Raw genomic sequence first — 27,531 nt, 5'->3', positions numbered from 1 at the left:
TTAAATTATTATGTATAGACTGCAAATAATTTTAAGATTCAAGCTAGAAGTATTTAATGATTGTAGAAAAAAATAAAATGAATATCCTCCAGGTGAAACAGAATAAAAATGTTGGGTTGCAAAAAAGCAGAAATATTAAAAAAATAATTGCATTTTTATTGTATAGAAATGTTATTAAGCGGCACTGAGATAAGATAATGATTATAATTTTAATATATCCTTATTTTGTAATACAGAGTTTTACAATCATATTTATGACTTCTTTTAACAACAAAACTGCAATTTCATTTTTATCTTTCAATAAGTTAAAAAACTAATTCTTAACTTAACAAGAGAAGAACTTTATATACACAGGAATGAGTTAGATTTTTAAATTTAATGATGTAGTAACTTAATGAAAAATAAAAATCTAAAAATACAAAAGGAAAATACAATATTTAACAAAAACAATAATGAATCAAATTAAGCAATATAGGTCAAGTGACATCTATTTGTTTGGTTATTAATAATGTCCTTCCATCGACGATAGGATTCTATATGTTGCCTACTATATTGTATGTATTTAATTTTAGGGTCATCTAACTTCTTTGAGTCTTTCAGAGCAGTTTCAATAAAAGGTGGCAGGTCTTGAGGATCAGAAAGTAATAAACAATCATTAATGACTCCCAGTAAATACTGATTTTCTAAAGCAGCAGACACTCTTTCCTTATCAGCAAGCTGTTTATTAACTGCAACAAAAAATACACAAAATAAATACTGAGCGATTTTAGACATGATATTTGGCACATTTTTTAAGATTTTGTTTAAGAACTAATATTTATGAAAAATGGGGCTAGATTTAGCATATTTTATCATTTAAACTTGGATGTCTATATAAGAATAATATTAACAACCAACAGTGGGGGATCCAGCTGGGGGGGGTCATAGGGGTCATGACCCCTCCCCAAAAATTGAAAAAAAAAATAAAAATAATAATTTTTTTAATAGTTTACAAAAGAAATAAAATATTTTAAAAATTATTTAAGGGGGCTGATACACAAAGGTAGGTCAGAAATATTGATTTTTTTTCGTCTAATTATGTTCTTCACTGTTTCAAGAATCATAATCCAAAAGATTAAAACGAAATTCGCCATAGTTTCATCGTAAACATTATTTATAGATGTTGAATACTTGAATTATTTATGTATTGTTCTATTGTTCATTATGAAAAAAATAAATGAGAAGACTAGCATTAAAAACCATAGTTTTTTTTTCAAAAAAAATATTTTAAAAAAATTTTTTCTTATAAAAAAATTTATTGTGTGTGTGGGGGGGGGACTGATTCTATGACCCTCCCCAGGAAAAATTTCTGGATCCCCCCCTGACAACCAACCTAGAAATAAGAATGTATAAATAGAACACTTGATATGCTTCTATAGCAGAATACCCTCCAATTACTATGGAATTTTTGTAATTTCAAAAAGTATTTTTCCCAGTGGTAAAAAAGGTAATGTATTAATATTTTTATAAATTGGAATTTGAACTTTGAAGTTTGCCTACCACTAATAATAAATAATTTAAACAGATAAAGGGTCAGATAGACATGTGATCATGCTCTTCAGTTCTAATAAACTAAATCCTCTAATAATAAAAATCCAACTTTAAAAATCTAGCTTTTGTTCCCTACAACAGGAAAAAATATTTTTCTCAAGCCTCAAATGTTAGAGAGTTTGCAGAAGACACCTGCCGCTGAAGAAACGACAACATGTGCAGGCAGCCACAAACAAATGCAGGATACTAAAAAAAAAAAAAATTAAAAAAAAGGGGGAGAGACTTCTTCCAATTTTCACATGTTAAGTGCAGAACATAATAGTTCCAGTGGATGGCCTCAAACATACTAATTAACTAAAGCTAACTATTAAGTTACAAATTGGCTTTTTAACTTCTTCATTTATAAACCAATAGATCCTATTGTTTATTTAACCTTGTTAATTAAAAGTTGCTATAGTTAATCTAATAATAAAAAAAGGCAAAATAAGCATTTTTTCAAATTGTAGACCAACATCTGTGCTACCCCAAATAACCAAGATAGTTGAAAATATAATTAAAGACAGACTTTTTTCTAATTTGTATAACATTAACTTTTCTCTAAAAGCCAGTATGAAAATTTATCCATTTCAAACACTGAGGAAGCATATTACAGAGCTTGCTGCAAACACTTTGATTTTTACAATTCTTATCTATCATTCAACATTCATTCTTGCCTGTCATGCAACATGTTAAAAAAATCATTAGGGTTAGTGTGAGGAAAGAGATCAGAGCTTATAAGAGAGAGAGGAAACTTTTCAGAAATTTCAACTTTCATATTTTTGACACTTCTATAATAACAGACATTTATTTCGCAGAAAATCTAAAATAAGAATACTTTAAGAAACTGAAAGTGTGAAGTACAAAAAAAAAGAGCAGTTTTTCAAAGTTTTTAAAAGCTTTAAATACAGTTTTAAAATTGAGGAATTTTTTTAAGGATTTTAATAACTTTATGAGTCCAGAAAAGAACATGTATGTCCTTTACTATGAATGCTCATTTCTTTAACAGCATCCAAGTTTTGAGAGTTGTTCATCTGAAATGTAAATTTGGAACAAATTTTTTTAATAAAAAAATCAAATGTTCTCTACATTTAATGACTACGGTGATTTCAACGCACCTACTCTTTACAAACCTAAAAAAGATGGGTAAAAACAAAATCTATTATTTACTGTCAAATTATTTACATGCCATTATTGCCGTACCTTGGATTCTTCCTTAAATGAACATTAAAAAATATTTAAATAAGCATACTGTGACATCAAGTCACAAGTTTAATTTAATTTTGGTACAATTTTGTTAATTCCTGTTACAAATCCTTATTTCCTGATATAATTCCTCTCGCCCCTTAATCTGTAGTGCAATGGGGACTTTCTCCCCCTGACGTTACATTTTACATTCCTTTCGTCCAACCCTTTTTCGTAGAATTTTACAGATGGTTGTCGGCATCTTTGATATCAGCGTGCCTTACAAGATCGGAGATGTGTTTCTTAACCGTAACGCTTGAAAAATAATTGTGGTAACATCTCAACTTTCTAAAAATAAGTAATTTAACTTTAAGCAAGTGGATAAATATCGGGGCACAAGAGACGCTCGTCGCATTCAAAAATCATTTTCATGCAGCTCTCCGCTAAACGGAGTTTCACATTTTTTATTTTTCTCCCTCCTCCCCCTGAGGTCGGAACATGGCGTCAACACCGCCATTGCTGATGGTCATGGCTGCACTTACATTTTAAATGTAAAAAAAAAATACTTTACATTTTTCTTCAAGAAAGCCATCTGATTTATCTAAAATAACAGTGATTGCAGCTTCCCTTTTTGTCAAATGATGAAATTCATCAGAGTTTGTGTTGGCGTGGCGTCATCGGCTGTCATGAACTTCCAGCCTCTCCCATTGACTCGTTCTGTCTAAACGAAAACCTCGAAAGTAATGAACTCCCAGCCTCTCATATCCAGTACCTTCTCCATACGCCTGCTGTGTTTTCTTGACTGCATGATGTTGAATGAAGTATAACAGAATAAATTTGAACTTTCCACCTCACCTGAACCCTGGACTTGTTTTCTTTTGACTTTTTGTTTTTACAGCTGTGCTTTGGTTGAAAAGATGTCCCCCAAGAATTAAATGATAAGGTATGATTTATTTACTTCAGTTTTTTATGGGTTAATCCAACAATCTAAAATGTACTTCTGTTTACTAGGGTTTTATTGCGACTCCCTATGTTCGCCATTATAATTTTTGTAATCATGTGCCATTATTTAACGTTTTGCTTGTTGTCAGTTGATTCATTATTTAAAAATTAATTTAATGTTTAGCCTTTTTCTCATTGATTTTTTTATAAAATTTTTAATAGCTAGCAGTTACCGGAGCATCTATGGTGCCGCAACTTTAAGGTACTGCTATGTTGTTTAAAATTTAAAAGTATTGGATCATGAATTTTTTTTCATGTTAAAGTTTTGTATGTAGTGATTATTTCTTACAATATACAAAAAAAAATTTTAATAAGTTTTCTTGTTTTGAATTAGGCAATGAAATATTTATTTCAATAGTTTTTAGTTTAATAATCAACTTAACAATAATAAATTTTACAATACAATCAATTTTAATAAATTGCAATTTTGTTGGGTAACTGATGGTCTGCTTTGGTTATTTATAATTTTTTTATATAATAATCAAATTGATAAGTTTTTTAAGTTGAGTAATCAATAATTAATTTTCATAATTTCTGTAATTGAATCAGACAATTGTTTTGTAATAGTGATTAAAAATGATAACTATTGTGATTAGGATGATTAATATAAGTATTTTTGATTAAATAATAAATATTAATTGGAGTTGGTAAATAATGTTTCATATAACAACTTTATACTAAGATTCCTTTTATTCTATAAAATTGATGTTTACATAAAATAGTTTGGATACAAATTTCACAGCAATTGGTTAAAATAATAATTATTATTTAAAATTTAGTAAATTTTATGTGAACTAAAATTTTGCTTCATATGCTTTTAAAATAGGTCATGTTTGATAATTTAAATGATATTTTTTTTAAAATTATTTTGTTGAGGGGTGTTGATTTCTATTAGTGTATGACTTATAATGCAAAAAAAGATAAAAATTCATGAATTTAGTTTTTTTTAATTGATAAATACTTTGATTGTGATATTTGGTATAACAATTTTTCTTAAGGTTTAATGTTGAAATGTTTAATAATATTTTCAAAATATATGGTAGTTTGTAGTAATTGTTGAATTTTTTATATTATATTTCTTATTTCATATGTTGCTTTGTCTAGGTAAATAGTAATGTTGTTAAAGGTAATTATCAACTCATAATAACATGTCCAGTAGACAAAATTTTTAGTAAATGAATTCCATAGTTACCCGGAGTAAGAATAACTTAGTCTCTAATTCTAATTTGGTAATTATGCCTGATAATTTTCACAATATCACCATCCCTAAGGCTTGTCCTTATAATTTGACAAATAATTTTTTTGACAATAATTTTTGTAATTAACTAATTGATATGTGTGTGACGAGTGGGCATCGTTGTGTGTGATGCTGGTCGTCGCATATCCGTGGAACAGCTTCCCTTTTTGTCAAATGATGAAATTCATCAGAGTTTGTGCTGGCGTGGCGTCATCGGCTGTCATGAACTTCCAGCCTCTCCCATTGACTCGTTCTGTCTAAACGAAAACCTCGAAAGTAATGAACTCCCAGCCTCTCATATCCAGTACCTTCTCCATACGCCTGCTGTGTTTTCTTGACTGCATGATGTTGAATGAAGTATAACAGAATAAATTTGAACTTTCCACCTCACCTTAACCCTGGACTTGTTTTCTTTTGACTTTTTGTTTTTACAGCTGTGCTTTGGTTGAAAAGATGTCCCCCAAGAATTAAATGATAAGGTATGATTTATTTACTTCAGTTTTTTATGGGTTAATCCAACAATTTAAAATGTACTTTTGTTTACTAGGGTTTTATTGCGACTCCCTATGTTCGCCATTATAATTTTTGTAATCACGTGCCATTATTTAACGTTTTGCTTGTTGTCAGTTGATTCATTATTTAAAAATTAATTTAATGTTTAGCCTTTTTCTCATTGATTTTTTTATAAAATTTTTGATAGCTAGCAGTTACCAGAACACATACTTAATAAACTAAGAATAAATGTGGTTAAGTTTTTTTTATTTAAAACAAATATCCTTTACTTACTAGCATTATAAGAATTATGGTATCCTGGAGGAATACGAACATCCACCTAAACAAATGAGACATAATAACCATTAAAAAAATCAATTACAGATTTTTATCAATAAATTGTTTATATTTCTCTAGTCAAAAAAACACTAATTGAATCAGCATTTATAAAAAAAAAGAAAGAAAAAGATGACGCTTGGTGGCTGAGTAGTAGCGCTTGGCGCTCCTGTGCCACAGGTCGTGAATTCGATCCTCAGGTTGGGCAAGGTTGACTCAGCCCTTAATCCCTTCAGTGGGTCGATAAATGAGTACCAAGCATGCTTGGGAACTATACACTGAGGGTTCCGTGCTTGGCTTTTACAACAACGTTTTCTTAGAGGTTAAAAAAAATTTATAAAAGTAAATAGTTGATAATTTGAACTTTCTCTTTTAAGAATAGACACTTTTTTTAATATTAGATGTGCAAAATTAGCTGGGCAGATAATCAGATAAAAATAACATTAAAAAAGTCTCAAATTCCAAAGAAAATTAATCTGATTTAATAAAAAAATTATAAAACAAGGAACAGAATTGACTAAGTTTCTTTAGTAAAAACATTTTTAATTTAAAGGAAAACAAATTTAGTCTGCTGGTGTTCTTTTCAAACACTATTAATATTCAAATTTATCAATATTTATTGTTTATTATTCTCACCAAGTTGTTGTTTTTTTTTTTTAATTGCCTTTGTATTTTCAACAACTAGTTTGGTGTGCTTATTGAAGCAAAATAAATATTTAAGTATTGGAAAAACAACAACAAGAAAGAAGCAGAAATAAATGTCTTATTGATATTTTTTTCAACAGATTACAAAAACAGATTGAACATTTTTAACTGATTGAAAAATATATATACTTTTGAAAAAGGAAACAAAATTTGTTTCCTTCGATTGTAACAAAACATCCAGAAAACAAACATTTCCAGCAAACTGACATCTAGTTAATGAGACTTAATACTGTATTTAAAAATTTGTAGACTTAAATCAATGATTTCTTTAAATGGAAATCAAGTGATTTATGTAAATCATTGTATTTAAGTTGCAATTTAAATCATTATATAAATTAAGAGATTATAAAGCAATGATTCATTGTTAACAAAAGCATTTTTGTACGAAAGTACAAAAAAGTTAGCACTTATATTTAAGATGACTTTTCTGGGAATGATAAAACAATTTAAAGCTAAATTTCAGCTGCTTTATGGAAAGGAATGCTTCAATTCAGTCAATATAATGGGCTTACAATTTTACAGCAAGGATAGAATGAAATTTAATATGTAACTTAATATGTCAGTTGTTATATTTGAAGGGTTACTGAAAAAGGAGAGCATTATAATGAGCAACTGCTGAAGTGGAATTTTATTCAAGGTGTAAGTGGAATTTTATCTAGGATAGATTATAATATTTTTCAATAATAAGTTAAAGCAAATTACATAAAAAGCATAAAATATTTATTAATATATGTAATTATTATGTGTACAATGGTTACACATATAGAATTTTTACCTTAAGACAGGAAAACCCATGTGTCCTGTCCAAAACCAGTTTAGGACGTCCAAAACCCTACCCCTGATAAAAGTACTTAAATAACTTCAAATAAGCAATCCATTATGTTCTTTAATGATTCAGACATCAAACAACTTTTTTGTTTGGACAATTAATGTCAAAAATCAAAAATTTTGGTCTAGAAAATTATAATTTATTATAAATAAAAATTGTCCTGCATAATTAAATGAAAACTATTATAACAAACTCAAATTTAGTCAAATAATTGTACTAACCATTGATAATAATTTAATTAAATCCTCTGATTGATTAATTAAAGAATTAAATAAAAAATGATTTAGACAATTTATATTTTTTGTAATTTCTAATTAGTTTACCTATCAAGATATGTATTATAATCATAATTTATAGACAATGCTCATGTACAGGCTAATTTAAAAATAACTTTGCCAACATATGACCCGAAGATCATGTATTTGACATCAAAATAATATTGCTATCTTTGTAATTTCCTCTCTATTTTTAATGGTTTTTATCACACTCTCTTGTTACTGGTGGTCACAAAAAATGTCAATGCTCGGTAAAAACCAAGCATCTTAATTTCTTGAGATAGAAATATTGTTTCAAGTTCTTTAATGAAATGATTAAGATTCGACTAAAAACGACTGTAAACGAGATTCGACTGTAACCATGAGAACTGTTCAATTGTTTTCAACATCAATCTTGACCTGTGTGCAAGGTTTTACTCTATTTACTCAAACAATACACTATCTAGAAGGTCATAGGTTAGCAAAATTATTTTATATTTTACATATAAGCATTAACAATTATTGAGAATCAAACAGAATTTCACAAGTTTTGGTCACACAATTATTGATCACCAATTTAGTTTCATTTAAACTAAAAAATCTGTCATAATTATGGCATAAAAGGATTAAAATCAATATTTAGATTAATAACAATTAACAACACATAGTTATTATTCATTTAAGCTGAATAGTTATATAGTAATATATATCAAATAATAATGCCTGTTAAGTACAAATAGTACCATGCTTTTTGATAAAGAAGTTAAGTTTCAATAATGTTGGCTATTTTTTTCATACATGATATAATAGGCTTACCTTGAAAGATATTGGCATTAGTCTTAAAAGATGGACTTTGATAGCCAATCCAATCAATGTTGCCATGCTACAATGAGGAATGGTAGGCTTGAATTCCACCAGACAAATTTTAGAATCTTCATTGAGCTATAAATTAGAGACACAAACATTACATAGTTTTATACAAAGATCTTCAAATGAATGACTACTTTTTAAAGGTTAAAATTTTAGCACATAAACTAAGAAAACCTTTCTAGAAGACCGTCCAAGTTCGTTAATGTACAAGAAGTTTTCTGACCACCACCCTAAAAAGTACCTTATCAGGAATTATCAGGACTTTTGAGAGTCTGGGAAATAGACTTCCTGATAATAAGTCTTTAAGATAAATAACTAAACATGTATTTTTCAATGAAATATTATGAATAAATGAAAATTAATGTCACTTTTAATACAATAAAGTTTTGTTACTAATTAAATGACATTGAATGAAATAAAACTTTAGCTACTTGCAACTGTGCTACCATATCTTACAAAAAAATACCAATAATTATAGAAGTTTTTATAAACTGCAAGATATTATTGTTAAAAAATTATCTCCAGAAAATGGTTACCAAATGGTTCAGAATTACACATTACAAAACAATCATCACCTCACACCAGTAAAATGCTCTTTTTGTTAAAATACTAGTAAAATGATCATTTGTTAAATTGATCAGCTGTCTAATTTCATTCTAAATAGATTTTAAAGTATTCAATAGGTTCAGCCTGAACTCACTATTTAAGTTGGGATAAGTAGATTTTCCAAATAAAGCTGCTATGCACTTTGAAAGGCTCTTAAAAGATGAGATAATAAAACAAGGTGAAACTGACAAAAAAGAGAATTCTTCCTTAGTAAAAATAAAAAATAACAACTAAAATTATAAGTATTGAACCCATTACAGCCAAAAGCAAAGTAATATCTAAGCATTACCAAAAACTACAAAATAAATCAATCATATGCATGAAACAAAATAATTTTGGAAATAAATAGAACCTATCCTAGTATAATTTGACCAAACACCCTGGTTTTGACAGGATGGGAAATTATGATTCACCCACCTCATTGGGTGCCATAATCTTAAGAAAATAAATAAATAAAAAACCTAAACAACCTAAGGAACAACTGATTCAGGAAGCCAAAATGAAAATGTTGTTTTCTAAAAACAATAGAAAATACAAATTTCAAATGAAAAAAAAAGGATGGGAAAACAAGGCCGGATTATCTATAACCAAAAAGCCCTTAGATTTTAGAACAAAAATGTGAAATACACTCTCTTAAAGTAGGATAACAAATCTAGTCACATTACACGCAATATCACATTAAATAACAAACCAGTATTTAACGAATTTCTCTTTTCTCCACGATTAAAATGAAGGCAAAAAACCTCTAACTAATAAAATAAAAGACAACAAATGAATTATTCCGATTGTAGAAATATTTTTTTTTCTTAATTAGTGTCATAAAAATTATGGATTGTTGTCGTTGCTTATCCTCTTGAACCCGTTGACCTGAAGAAAATCAAACACCAAAAGAGGAGTAGAGTAAATGTCCTCCCAGAGAAGACCAAGACAGTTCAGGATGTGATCGGCTGAAGCCCGGTGTAGATGGCATTTAGGGCAGATGGGGTGGATTTTAGTTCCATCGGAAAATAGAAAACCATTAAGATGGACGGTAGCTAGGCGGGAGATGGTGGTGTAGACTCTCCTTTCAAAGGGAAGGGTCAAAGAAGCTCCAGGCTTATTTCCCTTGTACCAATGGTTGGATTGTTTTTCAAATGATTACAGTATCCATCCTGTTGGGAACATAAATGGCTTTCTTTTGTATTCATTAATTTTAGAAATGGGGGTCTCAGTTCAGCCCTCATAGGTGCATATGAATAACAATTGAGTGTAACATGTAAGAATAGGAAATTCCTTTCTAATCTCTCCTATTCTACAATAACAAAGAAGTGAAGTCTACTGGACTTCTGTGAGGACAGGAAATTCTTTTCTTATCAATCCCTTTCTATATTCCATAGAAGAAAGGTGTGTTGGACACTCTTTTTGTAGAACATTAAATTTGTACGAGTTTGTGAAACATAATAGATGAAAACTAAAACGTTTTTTGTCGATTGAAAAGCTTAACATTTTATGCAAGTTTGACAAAAACGTTGAACAACAAAACGCTTAAGCAGAACAACTCAAAAATCTCTGCATCAATTTTAACTACAATTGTTAAACAATGAGAAGAAATTGAAAAAGCCTCTGTAGAATGTGATGAAAAAGTATGTAAGAAAGTCATTGAAAGTCATCCCTCTTTCTGTTCTTGAGTCTGATATAGTGGAATGGTTCAACATTGTTTAGCGATCCTTTGATCAAAGAAAAAGTCCTTAAACTAACTGAAAAGCATAACATTAAAGACTTTTCTGCATCCAATGGTTGGATCAACCATTTTAAAAAAAAATACGACATAGTCTAAAAGAAAGAGTGCAGAGAAAAGGCAGATGTAAATGAAAATGTAGTATGAGATTGGAAAAAGTTACTCAACCTAATTGAATGATATTCACCATCCAAAATTCACAATACAGATGAAACAGAGTTGTTTTATGACTTAGAGCATGAAAAACACTCTGTAACAGAAATGAAAAATGTTTTGGCAGAAAAAAAATCAAAATGAGGATCACTTGCAGTTAATGCTGATGAAATAGACAAGTTAAAGCCATTTGTGATACAAAAAGCAGCACAGCAGAGATATTTTTAAAAATTAAAGACTTTACCGACAAAGTATGCAGCAAACAAACAAAAAACCTGGATGACTTATTTTCCATTCACAGATTTTTTGACGTCATTAGATAAGTCTATGAAGATACAAAGAAGAAAAATTATTTTTTTATTGATCAATGTCCCACCCATCCTACGATTTTCAATCTAAAAAATTGATTGAGGAAAATTACAGAGCGGGATTTCCTGGAACAAGAGTGGAAAATGAGGAAATCCTCTTTACATTTGATCTTTCCGAAATCAGATGGAAAGAAATTGCTCGTGTAATAGATTTTAACGATACGTCACATGTGGTGACGGACTATATATCTATGCAACTGAAGTTAATGAAGTAGATTTATTAAAACAATGAATAGCAACTCTGACACTGAAGTTGATGATAATGAATCTCCAGTGAAAACTGTTACTTTTTCTGATGCATTGTTACTTATTCTGATGCACGGTTTGGAAACAGTGAAAACCTAATGCAGCAAGATGTAAATAACAGAGTATTTTCTTCTCTTTATGATGTTGAAAAGAACTTTTTAAAGTAAGAAATATAGAAAATAAGCAAACTTTACTCACAAAATATTTCAAATTAATCAGTACTGTAGATCATTCACTGTATTTTAAGATCCTGATAAAAAGTGTAGAATTTCTATTTATTTTGTGCATTTGCTTATTAGACAATATTTTTTTTTGTTTCGTCACCCCCCCCCCCTGATATTACAAATTATCCCCAATTTAGCAAATAATATTTTCGGTCCCTATTAATTTGTAAAATCGGGGTTCCACTGAATTTTTAAAAAGCTAAAAGTATGAGTTAAGAATGCACACGAGGGAAGAGGGGTAAAAAGAGTGATTCTTCATCCCCTGAAAATCCCATAAACTAAAATTTATAATTTTTTTTTAAATGGTAGGAAAAAAAATATTTTAAATAATGGCGAATTTCCATTTTGAAATAAGGATGCTGCCAGGTATGATCAGAAATTGAGAGCAAAAGTTTTATTCTTAAAATTAATATGATATCATGAATTTATGTGTTCATATGATACAACTCAAAAAATATACACATATATATTTTTACACAAAATCAAAAGAATGATTTTTTTTGTAATACATACTATATTTAATTTCAATAAAGGATGATTTTTAATAATCATTTAGTTTAAATGTTATGATAAAAACTTTTAGTTTATTAGCATTAAACAAATTTTGAAATTATAAGAGAAAATTTCGGATGTGCACATGAAATTTTATTCCCTGAATATCTTAAAGTATTCAAACACAATTTTAGAAATAAACTAGAGAATATTTTTTCAAACTGACTCCCATCTGAAATAATATCTGTGGATAACTTTGGTATTATTAACAAAACATTACTTTTCACAATTAATATATAATCACAATATGGAAGAAGATATTCAAAGCTATCCTTTCAATTATTTTACAATATACAGAAAATAACTCATTTAAAAAGTATAAATGTACACATTATCAAAATAATTACCTAAAAAATTTAAATTTGTCAAATTGAAAAGAAATTCAATAACACATGGAATTGCCCTATGTTTAGTTTAAGATCAATAAATTAGTAGAATTTTTCAAATAGTAAAAAAAATAGTTTTGCAATAACACTAAATTTTTCAAATAAGTATTAATGCCACTAACGAATGGATGACTGAATGTACAACAATAACAAACTTCCAAAAACCGGAAGAAATTTAAAAAATTTCCATAAAAGCTTTGCACAACTTTAAAAAAAACTTTCATAACATAAATAAAGTGTAAAGCTTGATATGTTTTCATTGTTATTTCTTATTTGGCTATATTAGTGTAAAATATTGCCATTGTTTATCTTTTAGATATAATCATAGCATGCTTGCAGTCTGAATTCATTTGTTTATTTTGTTGAAATTTCAATTAAAAGAACATGTTATATTGTAAACACTACAAGTACAATAGCATTGGATGGCGCACTTTTTCAATCACAAAAATTAACCGAAAGTAGTGACTCGGAAGTCATACGATGAATTTTAAAATTTTTAGTCAGTTAATAAGTAATTATTTCAGAAATATTTTATATTTGATTTACGGAGTGAATGGACTTGGCAAGTAAGGCAACCAATTTTGTGAAAGTGAAGGCACATATCATTCATCTAATTTATTTAATTATTCAAAAATGAGATCAATTCAAAGAATTTCACATTTATAATATTCGTATGAATTGCATTTTGCATAATAATAACTTACTTGGATCAATTCCAATTCTACAACACCAAGCTCTTCCAAGGACATAGGATGTTCTGGATCTTTAATGTCTCGAATAAAATTTTTAAGCCATTAAAGACATAACATATATCATTTTTCAACAATTTAACTCTATAATTACTTTAAAAAATCAAAATGTCAACAGAGTGTTCTGTGATGACTGCACCTTTTTAGGATAATTCATAAAATTAAGCAACACTGGGGTTAAAAAAAAACTTCAAATATTGACCAAAAACTAAGATATAAGACCAAAGGAGGGAATAAAATAAAAAACCAGTTTATTTGTTTAGTGTGGGGTACGAAGTACAAAACATTTTTTAGGATATACATCAAATATATTACAAATGCAGATATAATTAGTTATATATGTATAAATTTCCCTGTTTTTAAAGCACAATTTATGAAATCTAATGTGCCTAAAAATAGAACATAAAGGTATAGTACTCTTCTTTTCAGTTATACATTACCAGCAGTATTAAAGTTCATATAATGGAGTTGTTACACTACTAGAGAGTCGAAATTGTGTTATCAAGATATAACATAGATATTATTATAACATAGGTATCCTGGTGTGAATTAATATGAAGAAGTTAATGTAATAAGGTTAATTGATGTTACCTGAAAATTTTATTTTTACTGTTAGTAATATGTTTAGTTTATCTTTTTGTAACATTCATTTAAAAATAATCTTCATTATAATCTAATAATTTTAAGTTTAAAATATATTTTTCTTTTATTAATTTTAAGTTTAAAGATTATTTTATTTTAAATTTGTTTTATCTAATTTCAATCACTTCATAGTTCAAAGCATATTTTTCCTCCTTTTTTTTAAGTGTTTAAATAACTCAACAGCAAAATAAAAATTATTTATTTAGTGTGCACAGTTCATACTCAATTTCTAGGGGGAAAAAATCCCTGAGTTTCTTTCTGAATGAGTTTCTTGATACATACAATAATGTAATACATTATGAGATTATTGAACGACAAAATACAGTAGTAAATTATTAAAAGGGTGAAAAATTTAATGCCATCCAGATCGATATAAAATTACTACCCTTCCTATGTAACATGTGATTGCATTATACAAAATAATGATACACCTACAGATCAAATAATTGACTTGAAATTTTTTTAAAAAAACATTTACTATTAGTTCAAGTCCTAAATAAAAAAATTTCACTAAACAACAGCAGCTAAAAAAAAAAACTAAGGGAAATAAATTTTTACTAAATTTCTATAGGAGTTTTTCATTACATACAACAACTGCAATCAGAGACAAGGGACACATTCAAAATAAAAAAAACTAACATAAATTTTTTAGCAATTGAATTTAAGTGAAAAAAAAAATTAAAAAAGAAAAGAAGGCTTAAAATCTTTTTTCTTTTCTTGTTTTAAGCAAAAATTTTCATTTCTCTGAGTCTTCAGGCTGATTTTAAATCTCCATAGCCTCCTAAGTTCTTAAGGTTTTTCCAAAGGCATATGACCCCTGACTAAGTTATGCCAAAATTTCAATATTGTTGTTTTTCATGAGTTATTTTACTAGTTTTTTTCTTTTTTTTCTTTTTCAGTTTTCATCTTAATAAGACACCTCTTTTAAATATCATATAATTTTGAGATTACAACTATTTTCTTTAAAGAATCTCCTTAAAATTATGCATACTTGGAACTGAAATGAAATATCTTACTAGGCGGTGAACATATGGATATGTTAATCTGATGTCACCAAGGGTAATTCTTCACAAAATTTTTAACAATTTTTTCTAAACAAAAAGTGCCTGACTCAATTGAGCAAAGCAAGACAATTAGGCAAAGAATTAGGATATTTCCAGCTGTATAAAATATATTTGATCTTCGTGTCTATCCATACATGCCTCCTTCATTTTACATTCTTAAAGAGAATATATTATCCCTGTGTTACAACATTTTAAATCATTTAATATGACTAATTAAACTCAGCACATATGTTAGATTTTATGTCCAAACCCTCCATTCAAAAAGTCACCATCTGAATCCAAAAGGATGTATAATAAAGAAGAACATCTTAAAAAAACTATTAAAATTATTGCATTGCTAACATCTGGTATAATGGAACTGGAATAGGTTTGCTTACAGCATTTCAACTTTATTCTCAAAATTAGAAGGTTTAGACAATTTCAATCATCCTTTGCTCTTATTGATTGGTTCTCATAACCTTTGGTCAAATCTTGAAAGTATTTTTATCTTTTGTCATTTAAATAGTAAGATGTGACTCCAAATGTACTTAGACCCTTGACATTACTCTTAACAATGATTTTAAATAAATAAATATTTATAAGAACACTTATAAAAAATACAGAATTAAATAAAATAATACACATTGATAGCACTTAACACATTTTAAATGAATTTTGAATATTTTTTATATTTGCAAATTGCTCTTTTATATGAGGATTTCCTTTTTTGTATATTTTAAAATCATAATTATATAAGTAAAAGATAATCAGCTATTCCGCTTTAAGCAGCTTATATAGCATAAATATGCTAAAATTCAATGATGGGTTGCAAAAATGTTAAAATTTGACCAAGGAACAAATAATTCTCCAGTGACAAAAATGGAAAATAAAAGAAAAAAATGGCATACTAGCACATTTATGTAGACAAAATAAACTAATTTTTTTTTCCATAAAAAACAGAAGGAGCAAATGAACATAATTTTGAGTTGAATTGGTATAGAAATCCTGGATTTAATTATTTGGAGAATCAATTAATAACTGCATTTTATTTTATAATCATAAAATATTTTCTATGTACTTATATCTTTAAAGTAAATATTTTTAGTATTATAAATAGGGATCCACTATTAGTCAGAAAGAAACTGGAAATTCAGAAATCCTGGGTTCAATTTTCGTACATTCCGAAATACGAAATCAATAATAATTGTGTAAATGCAGTATTGCGGAATCAGTAATACTGTATTTACACAATAAATATTGGCTACAAAGCTAGCTCTTTTTTTCTATAGTTTAAAGCCATATTATTAATCAGTGACCAAAACTTGTTTAATTTTAGTATTTAAATAACAAATGGATTTTACACTCTATTTTTTATTGAAATATAAGCAATTTTAAAATATTTTATAGCATATTTTAGTTATTAAATATCTTTTAAAGTACAAAAAATTGTGTGTTACAAAACATTTTTGATCTATAACCTAGTTTTGAAAATTATTTCATCATCTTTATGATTTAATTGTTATGATTTAATTTTTATTTACGTGGTGGTGTGGTTTGTGTGTGTTGTCGATCCCGAGAGCAATGCCGGCGGTAGCTTAGCTACTGGTAGGGTCACCCAAGCCGGACAGGTCGGAAGGGAGACACCAGACCAAGAGGAACACCCTGGTCCTCCAGGTTGGGGGTTGGGCATGGGGCTAACAACCCCATCCTGTAAAAAACAAATTGTTACGAGGTCTCAAGAAGATAAATACCCGGACAATCTCTGTAGACGACTTGGAAAACGGCGTAAGGACATGATTATCGGAACCTGGAACATTCGAACTCTATATAAAAATAAAGGGTTACAACTACTAACTGACGAAGTGGATAGATATTCTATTGACTTACTGGCCATGCAGGAGATGAGATGGACTGGTGATGGCATCATAGAAAAAAGGAAACATACTATATTCTACAGCTGCGATATCAAAAAGCACGTCTTTGGAACTGGTGTTATTGTGGGAAAGCGCATTAAGCACTTGATTACTGACTTTGTGGCCAAATCTCCTAGACTGTGCAAAATTAGGCTGATCGGTGCTATATTTAATTATAGCCTAATAAATGTTCATGCACCAACAGAAGATAAAGATGATGATGAAAAAGAAGCCTTCTATGAGGAACTTGACGACCTGTACTATTCCTGCCCAAGAAATGATGTCAAGATTATACTCGGGGATTTTAATGCGAAAATCGGCAAGGAGCATGAATTTAGACCTACAATCGGAGGACACAGTCTTCATGGCGACTCAAATGACAATGGACAAAGGGTTGTCAGCTTTGCCGCCGAACACAATATGGTGGTATCTAGCACCCTCTTCCCACACAAGAGAATACATAAAATGACATGGAAATCCCCAGATGAAGAAACATTCAATCAAATTGACCACCTTCTGATTGATAGTAGAGACATGTCAGATGTCCTAGATGTCCGCTCATACCGTGGAGCGTGCTTTGATTCTGATCATTACCTAGTCAAAGACAAATTAAGGGCTAGAATCTCCAATGCACGTAAATCTAATGGTAAACGACTTGAAAAGCTCAACTGTGATAAATTTAAGAAGGCGGAGATCAAACACACATATCAATCCCGGCTATCAGACGCTCTTAGAAATAAGAACATCTACTGCATTGAAGACATTGATGAAAAATGGAGCGTGTTCTCTAATACTGTTGTTGAAACAGGCAAAACTGTTGTGGGTAACGTTGGGAAAGCAGAGAGAGAGGATTGGCTTGACGCTGAATGCCACATAGTTACCCAAAAAAAGATTGATTCATACCAAAAAATGCTTAGCAGAAAGCACTCAAGACTCTCCGTAGAAGAGTACAGGGCCGCTAGAAAAGAAGAAAAGAGAGTCCATCGGACCAAGAAAAGGAAATTCCACGAGGATCTACTGCGAGATGTTGAACATCTCAAAAGATCAAATGAAAGCAGAGCTTTCTATCGTGAGATCAACCTTGGTCGCAGAGATTTTAAACCTAGAACAGCTCTCTGCAGAAATAAAAACAGGGAAATACTGAGTGACAAATCTAAGATAATGGAAAGGTGGAAAGAACACTTTCATGACCTACTGAACATTGATCACCCACCAAGTGCTTCCAACTTCTCTCAAAATACCAATCAAGAAATGATCGATCCACCATCACTTGCTGAAGTTGTGGAAGCAATAAAAAAGTTAAAAAACCATAAGGCCCCTGGCCCAGATACCATTCCACCAGAATTACTAAAAAATGCTGGAGAAGATGCAATTAAAGACATCCACCACATTATGCTATCAGTGTGGGAGACTGAAATACTTCCCAAGAGTGGAAGCTCAGCACTGTCTGTCCTCAACTGCTCTAACTATAGAGGTATGAGCCTCCTTTGTACTACCTATAAGATCTTCTCTAATATTCTCTTCACCAGACTATCTTCATATGCCGAAAACATCATAGGGGATTACCAGTGTGGATTTCGCAGGGATCGTTCCACAATTGAACAAATATATAACCTGCGGCATATTCTTGAAAAGACTAAGGAATTCCAAATCAATACACATCACCTTTTCATTGATTTCAAAACAGCGTATGATAGCATTAATAGAGAACTGCTTATCGACGCTCTGAGACATTTTAACATTCCTGAAAAACTTGTGAAACTAATATCCCTTACATTAAATGACACCAAATTGAAAGTCAAAATACAGGGAAACTTATCTGAACCTGTTGAAATAAAAAATGGCATAAGACAGGGCGACGCATTAGCATGCCTTCTTTTCAATCTTGCTCTTGAGAAAGTAGTAAGAGATTCAGGAATTAACACTAGAGGAACTATTTTCTCAAAATCTGTTCAAATTATGGCCTATGCTGATGATATTGATATCATAGCAAGAACCCCTAAGGACCTAAAGCAGGCATTCCTGGACCTGGAAAGAGAGGCCAAAAAAATGCACTTCTCAATTAATCAGAGTAAGACAAAGTATATGCAATGTATCAACTATACCGATACCTCCACGCACATCGAGATTGGAGAGTATAAATTTGAAAAGGTGAGCTCTTTCACCTACCTTGGCTCTGAAATCAACTCCGAAAACTCAATTTCCACAGAAGTAAGGAAGAGAGTAACTGCAGCCAACAAGTGCTTTTATGGCATTAGAAATTCCTTAAATCTGACAACATTAAAAGAGACACCAAGTTGCTAATATATAAAAGCCTAATAAGATCAGTTCTCACCTACGCATCTGAAACCTGGACCTTGTCCCAAGCTGATGAGAGGACCATCGCTGCTTTCGAGAGGAAGATACTCCGGTCCATTTTTGGTGGTGTGTGTGACAAGGGAGTGTGGAGAAGGAGAACTAACTTTGAACTCTACAGGATATTCAGAGAACCGGACATTCTGAAGTACCATAAGATTCAGCGCATGAAATGGGCCGGACACATTGTAAGAATGAATGATGACAGAACAACTAAAAGAATCTTTTTGGCAAGGAATACTGGAGCTAGAAAGAGAGGCAGACCCCGACTGAGATGGGCGGATTGCCTCCAAAGGGACTTTACCACAATCAAGGTCAGAGACTGGAAAGCCGTGGCATGCGGAAGAAAGGACTGGTGCAGTCTTCGTGAGAAAGCCAGGGTCCACCGAGGACTGTCGAGCTACTGATGATGATGAATTTTTATTTAATAATAATTGAATAATGGTTTTTTTTATTATTATTTGCTTCAAAATGTGATGATTTTTTTCAACAAACTGTGCACCTGTTAAAAGTAATTAATGCACATAGCATTTGTATATAATTTGAAAAAAGTAATAGGAGTTTAGAGCTACAGCAGTGATAGTGTAAAGGAGTCAATTACACTCTTTTAATAATATCCATGCATGTATATATTGTGAAATTTATTATACTTATTTACCAGTAAAGTTATGATTTCTCTATTTCTTTTTCAGTTTCTTTTTATTTTCAAGTTGCCTCTGGAATTGAAAAATGAAATTTGTGAAGATAGTTAAAGTTTGATTGCACAAAATAAACTGGTAAGTTTCTTAAAACAAGTATCTTTCCACAAGTTCATCTTTCCACAATGCAATAAAAGCTGATTATTTTTGCTCCCATGTGATTAACATGTATTTCTTGTGCACGGCATTTTTTAGTTACTAGTTTTATTTTAAATATGAAAAACCACGATTAAAACCGTCAATTGTCAAAAACTTGTTAACCCTGCACAAAAACCTCAAATGTTGAAGGGTATGTTTTATTTGTTTGAATAAACATCGTTTACAAGAAAAGAGCAAAATTCGTGATTGTATAAGTATGGAAAATTTAAAAAATTTATGTCTACAAAAAGCTTAAATTTATGTTTGGTCAAATTTAATTGTTAACTATGTTAAGGCTTGCAAAAATATTAACAATTTAAAATATTTTAACTGAATAAAATAATAAATAATTAAAATACTAAACTGAATTATAAACTAACTGAACTGAGGGATTAACAAGTTTATCAGGGGTGCAAAAAGCACCTATTGTTTAAATGAAGGATGGGGAAAAATGAATGACGAAAGTTTAGAAAATTAAGTTAGAAAGGATTGCTATGATGCCGCAGACACATATATTCTATTATAAACAAACATCAACTCGAGTTTTTACTCATTCTATCAGTTTATAAAATAAATTTATTACAATTTTTTTTTCTCTTTTTTTTTTTTGCAATTTCAACTGTTTTTAAGAAACTTCCAACTTTTTTCTTTTATAATTATAAGTGTGGATTAATTTTCGTGAAAAGTCTACAATGTGCAATAGTTAAAAGTAAGAACAAGGCTAAGTTTAACACAGAAAAGAAAATTTTAGTGCATCCTTTCAATGATAAAATGTACAGGACTATATGGTAGAATACTTGAACATCACTTTTCTTTCCATCTTACTTTTCACTTTTTAGATATTTCACAGTATATAGCATATCTGCTATAGCCATAAGTAATTTTTTTCTCGAGTTTATTCATTTTAATGGTTTAAAAACATTTAAGATAATATAAAGCGGTTGCTTTTTTCACAGATTTGACTGCTTATTGGTCATTATTACTACAGGGAAAATAGTATAAGCTTTTTTGATGCAACAACCATTGTTTGAAAAAAAAAATTTTAAAAATCTTCAGAGCAAGAGTTAAGAATTATTATTTTTTCTAGGTGTTTAAGAATAAAAACAAACTTTCCTAAAATGTGAACGAACACTAAAAAGACTAAAATGAAACATTTAAAGTATGCAATCAGATATTTGAATTTAATACATAAACTTAAATTAACAAGACTTGATGTCCGGGATATTTAATAACAATTCGTTGCAAATAGTAACCATTTACCATGGTCCTATTAAATCTGACTATTATTTTACTTTCATGAGGCATGTGACCATTCTAAAAATAAAAAAAAAAACAAGATTTTTTACAAAAACCATAATTTTTTGAAACTTTGAACAGATATAAAAAAAATTCACAGAAAAAGGATATCAAATATTTCTCGCTCATCGAATAATATGTGCGATTTATTAAAGTCTTCTTCTGTAAAAACTCTGTCTGTTTTACGTCCATACATGTTAGGAAACTCATTTTGGAGCATTACAGCCATAGTAAAACCCAAAACAAGAAATGAACTATAACATACAAACAATAATTAAAATATTTATAAAAATTATATTAAAAACAATAAGTTGAACAAAATTATTTTGATAGCGTGGGGATTTAATTATGGACCATGTCAACCTTCATCTATCAAAAGGTACCTTGTGATATAATCAAGTTAACATATCTTATATACTAGTGATTTGGTATTTAATATTTATAGTGGTAGTTACGCCACATTACTCCCCTTTCAGAATTTTATTTGTGATAGAATTCGATGAACGGATACCACTAGTTGATTCATGCTGTTTATTTATATATAACATTTTTGCTCATTATATTTTTTTCTTCATTTTTTTTAAAGCATTTAGCTAATTTTTTTTTTATATATATATATAGCATTCCGCTCATTTTTTTTCCTACATTGTTTATTACCGAGAGACATTTACTTCACCGGATCTTTTTTTTCTTTGAGTAGTTTTTATACTAAGCAAATCAACTGTTTAATGTGGACCATCCATCATGTTAGCGAGTTCATATATAACAATTCTCTATAATAACAATATAAATAACAATTCTCTAGTATAAAATATACTAGAGATCTAGTATATAATATATTAGTATATAATATATTAGTATATAATATACCTCTCTAGCATATAATGCAATATAAATAACAATTCTCTAGTACATAGGACATGTTAACTTGATTCTATAAAGAGGTACCTTTTGATAGATGAAGGTTGGCATAGTCTTAAATTAAATCCCCACAATAAAAATAAAAATATAGATCAAACAATTCCTGCTTATCCACCAAAAGGAATGGCATGACAACTGTAAATTAATAAACTGAGAAATTTCCCTCAGTCATCATTACAACTTCAGTTAAAAATTTTTGTTCTTTCTTTCTTTTTAATTTCTACCTGACTCTTGGTTAACATAAAAACTTGTTAACTGTTTTTTGCCAAACAAACTATTTTGTAGTAATGGAAAAAGTTAATTGCAAATAATGTTTTACAGTTTTGCATTCATTATTTTTATTGTATGTGTTGACTGGAAACATTTTAACATAAAGTTGATAAAGGTAAGTATAATTTATTTATTGACTAATAATTGTTAAGCCTCCAATTTGGAATGATAATCATATTCTAAATAAAAAAAATGTGAGGAGAAAATACAGTTAAATGAGGAATAAATCAATACCTGATGGCAACCAAAGAAATCTTACTTTTTTTTTAACTAAGGAATCATACCTAGTGATTTCTTGGGCAGTAAAAATGTGCCAACTATAATAGGAAAAGACTTTAGACTATAATATTTATATGCTATAAAGAGAAGGATTAGACCTTCACATTCTAGATTTCAATCCTCATGGTTCAAGGAGGTGGTTTTTATGCCAATTAATAAGTACAGATGATATTTACAGTACCCTTCCAAATTATTAGGGACACTCAAAATTTCTAAAAAAATTGTCATTTTTCAAAGTGTCATAGCTTTTTCAAAAATGAATCAATTTTCATAAAAATTTCAGGATATCATGTTCAGGTCTTCTACTTTCACCTAAAAATTATTAATTTAATTTATCTCAATTTTTTGTAAAAATTTGCACATTTGAACAAAGCAATTTTTTTTAAAAAAGAAATGTCAAGTCTGACAAGTTGCTACTTTGCAACAAACTTTTTTGCATAAAAACTATTAATTACACATTAAAGTACAAGTCATTAACCTTAAAAAGCGCTAAAGTAAATGACTTTATGATTCTTTGTGACTGAGACATGAGATTTTGAAAATTTTTTGTCATTTATAGTGAAAACAAAATTATTGTGAATTCGAAAATTATGTAGTACAGTAGAAGTCCGATAATCCGGCACGTTCGGGACCGGTTCGGTGCCGGACTGCCGAAAATTCCGGTCTATCGGGCGGTAATTATAAGAACAATTAGGTTAATAATTAAACTACAAATACAGTATGCAAATATTACATACAACAAAGTTTATTTTACATTTCATATAATGTATGTACACGTACTGTAAAGCATATTTCACTTAGATTTAAAAAAGTCACGAATGTCTTTTTGTTTTCTTGACTTTTGGCGTTTAGTATAAAATTTATTTCTAATGATATGGAAATCAATAATTTCTGAAGCACTGTAGCTAGTACTAGCCTCAGCAAAAGAGATAAACTTATTTAGTGATTCTGCAGCTTCTGCCCAACTGATTTTTTCCTTTTCTTCCGTTTCGGCATCTGAGTCACTTTCTTAAAGATTTCGAGTAGGCTGAGGGTCTACTACAATGTTGATAATGTCCTCATCGGTTAGTTCTTGTTCAACAGGCTCATTCTCGTTGATTAGAAGCCACTTCTCTACCTCATCTTCAGGCAGGTTTTTCAAGGGATTGTCAGCACATCTAACGACATCCAAAACTTTGGTCAGAGCGTCTTGATGGTTTTCTTCATCAGTCTGTAGAGTTAGGTCAGATGCAGGGTTTGCAGCTGGTCAAAGTTTTCTCCAGCATTTTTGGAGTGTTGTATTTTTTACCTGGTTCCAAGACAATGCAATAGTATAGACAACATCTTTTACTGTAAACTTTTTTTGAAAATCAGTCACGTCACAGTCGGAATTTAACAGGCCTTGAATAAAAGACCTTCTATGAAAGCATTTAAAATTTTAACTAACCCCTTGGTCCATGGGTTGAATCAAAGATGTTACGTTAGGTGGGAGCGGAGTAGCAACAATATTTCCAGAAACTAACTCATCTACTGGCGGGTGGACCTTGCAATTGTCCAAAAGAAGGATGGCTTTTGTATCTTCTGGTAGACCAAGGCTTTTGAAGGATTCCTTGACCTCAGGCACAAAGTGGGGAAAAAACCAGTCTTTAAAGAGGGCGGCAGTCATCCACGCATTTGATTGAGCATCGTATTGGACAGGCAAGTGTGTAACATTCTTAAAAGCCCTGGGTTTTGCAGATTTACCCATCACAAAAGGTGTCACTCGGTGGTTTCCAGACGCATTAGCACATAGCAATGTTAATTTTTGTTTTTTTAAAAATCCTTGGCTGCCTTTTCTCCTCCCTCTAGCTAGTGTAGATGTTGGTAAACATCGCCACAATTATTAAATCATTATCAGCCACGATTTTCTTAAACTCGTCTTTGTATTTTTCTGCAGAGTTTTGATTTGCTGAAAGTGTTTCTCCAGTTACATCAAGTCTTCGAATTCCATGCCGAAACTTAAAGTTTCTGAGCCAACCATCAGAATAATTACATTCACTTTCAGCAACTCCTAAATCTTGGCCGAATTTCTTTGCCTTTTCAACAATCATTGGCCCTGTTACCGACTTTCCTTCAGAACGTACCACACTAAACCATTTGAACAATACACTATCTAGGTGTTCCAGTTCCAAAACTTTTTACAAAAACAAATATAATAAAAAAAATCTTAATATTTTGTAACATGTCCGTTTGCTTGTATAACTGCGCTTATTATTCGCGGCATACTTTCAATACAAGCTCTTGTGTTTGCAATAATATCTGGGCTATTCCAGGTTTTTTCACCAAAAATACTGCCCCAACTCACTTTTCACTGTACATGACAAAAAATTTTCAAAATCTCATATCTCGGTCAAAAAAAAAATCGTAAAGTCATTTACTTTAGCGCATTTTAAAATTAATGACTTGTACTTTAATGTGTAAATAATAATTTTTATGTAAAAAATTTTGTTACAAAGTAGCAACTTGTCAGACTTGACATTTTTTTTTTTTAAAAAAATTGCTTTGTTCGAATGTGCAAATTTTTGCAAAAAATTGAGATAAATTAAATTAGTAACTTTTAAGTGAAAGTAGAGAGCCTGAACATGATATCCTGAAATTGCGATGAAAATTGACTCAATTTTGAAAAAGTTATGACACTTTGAAAAATAACAATTTTTTAGAAATTTTAAGTGTCCCTAATAATTTGGAACGGTACTGTAAATTACAGAATTTCACACAAAAACATACAAATATGGATGGGAAATTATGGTCCCAATTTAAGAAAAAAATACACACACACGGGTCAATACAAGTTATACTTCTTCTGCGATGTTTTTTTTTAAAGTTTCTTGTGAGCCGCTCCCTCTAAGTTGCCAATATTTAGCGATTTTTTTTGCCACAGATCCAGACACTAAAATCTTCTTCTTGTAGCCATTAACGGGCAAATTTGAAAACATACTTTTTTTAAAAATTAAGCAAGCATAAAATCCATTTGGCGCCTTGACTATTGTAAATTGGAGTGAGGATATTCCTGCATCGTGATCTGTCGTGCCAACAATAATCGCCAAGGTGCCAAATAGATTTTAAAGTTGCGAATTTTTGTTTTAACAAAAAACATGTAGATGTTTGCCATGGGTTGCTTCCAAGTTATACCTTTCAAGTTGGTACCTTCTGTGAAGTTTTTTTTTTAGTTTCTTGCGAGCCTTTGCCAGAAGTTGCCAAGACTTAGAGATTATTCAACCACAGATCAGGATACAGAAATCTCTCTATTGGTGCAACAAATGGTTATACGGAAATATCCCCATAAACACTAATGCACCCAGATCAAGCAATGAATGCATATTATTGCAAAATACAACCGAAAACATTCAAAATGAAACAATAAACAAGTATACGTATGAACGCTAACTCAATAATAAAATATTGATTTTTAACAATTGTTGCACTTATTTTAGTTGTTGCACTTTCTTATGTGGTAGGTACTTAATTTACATCGCACTAGAGCTGCACAATGGGCTATTGGTGACAGCCTAGTAAACATCCCTGAGGATGATATGAAGACATGCAATAGCAATTTTGATCCTCTGCAGAGGATATGGCTACCCTGTTTTGGTAACCTGACTACCTGCGCGCGAAGTCGAGCACTTTATGGTAGAACAGTTTAACGGGGACCAATACCACTCACCCTCGGTCCCTTGGCAGGCTGATCAAAATTGTCATCCACCCGCTTACTGACCGCAACCAGTGATGCTTGATTTCGGCGCTCCACTGGGAACCGTGTCTTTACGATCAGTCCACTGCGGGACACCAAAATATTGAATAAAAATACTTAATACAGTCATCGCGATCGACGAAAAAATAATCGTCAATTTTTGGCTAATTCTAGGCATCTGCTCGCACGAAACTATAAAGAAACATCTTAGAAGGAGACCAACTCAAAAAATTATCTTTTTAAAAAAGTAATTTTGAAATTCACTGGGCTCCTTGGCAACTGTAGTTGATTCGAGACACTACGATACGGAAATATCTCCCATTCATCTACATCATGAAGTTAAATATTATCAAGCTTATTAATATACAAAGAAAATAAACCATAATTATCATTACATACCCACGTTGCTTCTCTTTGTTGATAAACAGTAAGATCTGTTTGCACTTCTGAGGCGTTGATATTCTCACTCAAAGTTAAACCGTTCAGCGAGTTTAACGTTCCTAATAAATGGTATTTTCTATACTAGGGTGCACTGCAAACTTTGTACCGCCTATACTTCCGGGTTACTGTTTCCGGTGTAATTTGAAACCATTTGGCCCACAACGTGATCGCAGCGATTTGAGACTCTCTTGAGTAGTAAGTATATCATGTATACGTATATTTGTTACCTGGTTATTATTTGGGTTTATGAAAGAATCTCTATAAGAATTGTCATTTGAAGCCTTGTCATTTCATGTCGTAAAAATCATCATTTGAAGAAAAGAATTGTAATAAAACACTTCTTACCTAG

General features: G+C 30.3%; 1 protein-coding gene across 6 annotated transcripts; it reads right to left on the bottom strand.

Moving 5' to 3' along the window:
- Window positions 1-190: 190 nt before the first annotated feature.
- LOC107457559 (MIP18 family protein galla-2) lies at window positions 191-27,297 on the bottom strand. 6 transcript variants are annotated; one of them, XM_087156007.1, is made up of 7 exons: window positions 27,141-27,222; window positions 23,013-23,070; window positions 21,674-21,816; window positions 13,433-13,512; window positions 8,423-8,548; window positions 5,777-5,822; window positions 191-728 (listed from the first exon to the last, which is right to left on the bottom strand). In XM_087156007.1, exons 3-7 carry the CDS (start codon window positions 21,789-21,791, stop codon window positions 463-465), a joined length of 636 nt encoding a protein of 211 aa, XP_087012133.1. In that variant the 5' UTR covers window positions 21,792-21,816; window positions 23,013-23,070; window positions 27,141-27,222; the 3' UTR covers window positions 191-462. The 6 variants fall into 6 exon arrangements, with proteins under 6 accessions (XP_087012133.1, XP_087012136.1, XP_087012134.1 ...); XM_087156010.1 differs by having other exon boundaries at window positions 23,038-23,070; window positions 27,141-27,212; XM_087156008.1 differs by lacking the exon at window positions 23,013-23,070 and having other exon boundaries at window positions 27,141-27,297.
- Window positions 27,298-27,531: the final 234 nt, after the last annotated feature.

This window comes from Parasteatoda tepidariorum, chromosome 12 (assembly GCF_982258835.1).
Source record: "Parasteatoda tepidariorum strain Cologne lab strain chromosome 12, Ptep-v5.0, whole genome shotgun sequence".
Lineage (NCBI taxonomy): Eukaryota > Metazoa > Arthropoda > Arachnida > Araneae > Theridiidae > Parasteatoda > Parasteatoda tepidariorum.
This window is presented reverse-complemented; position numbering and strand designations above follow the sequence as displayed.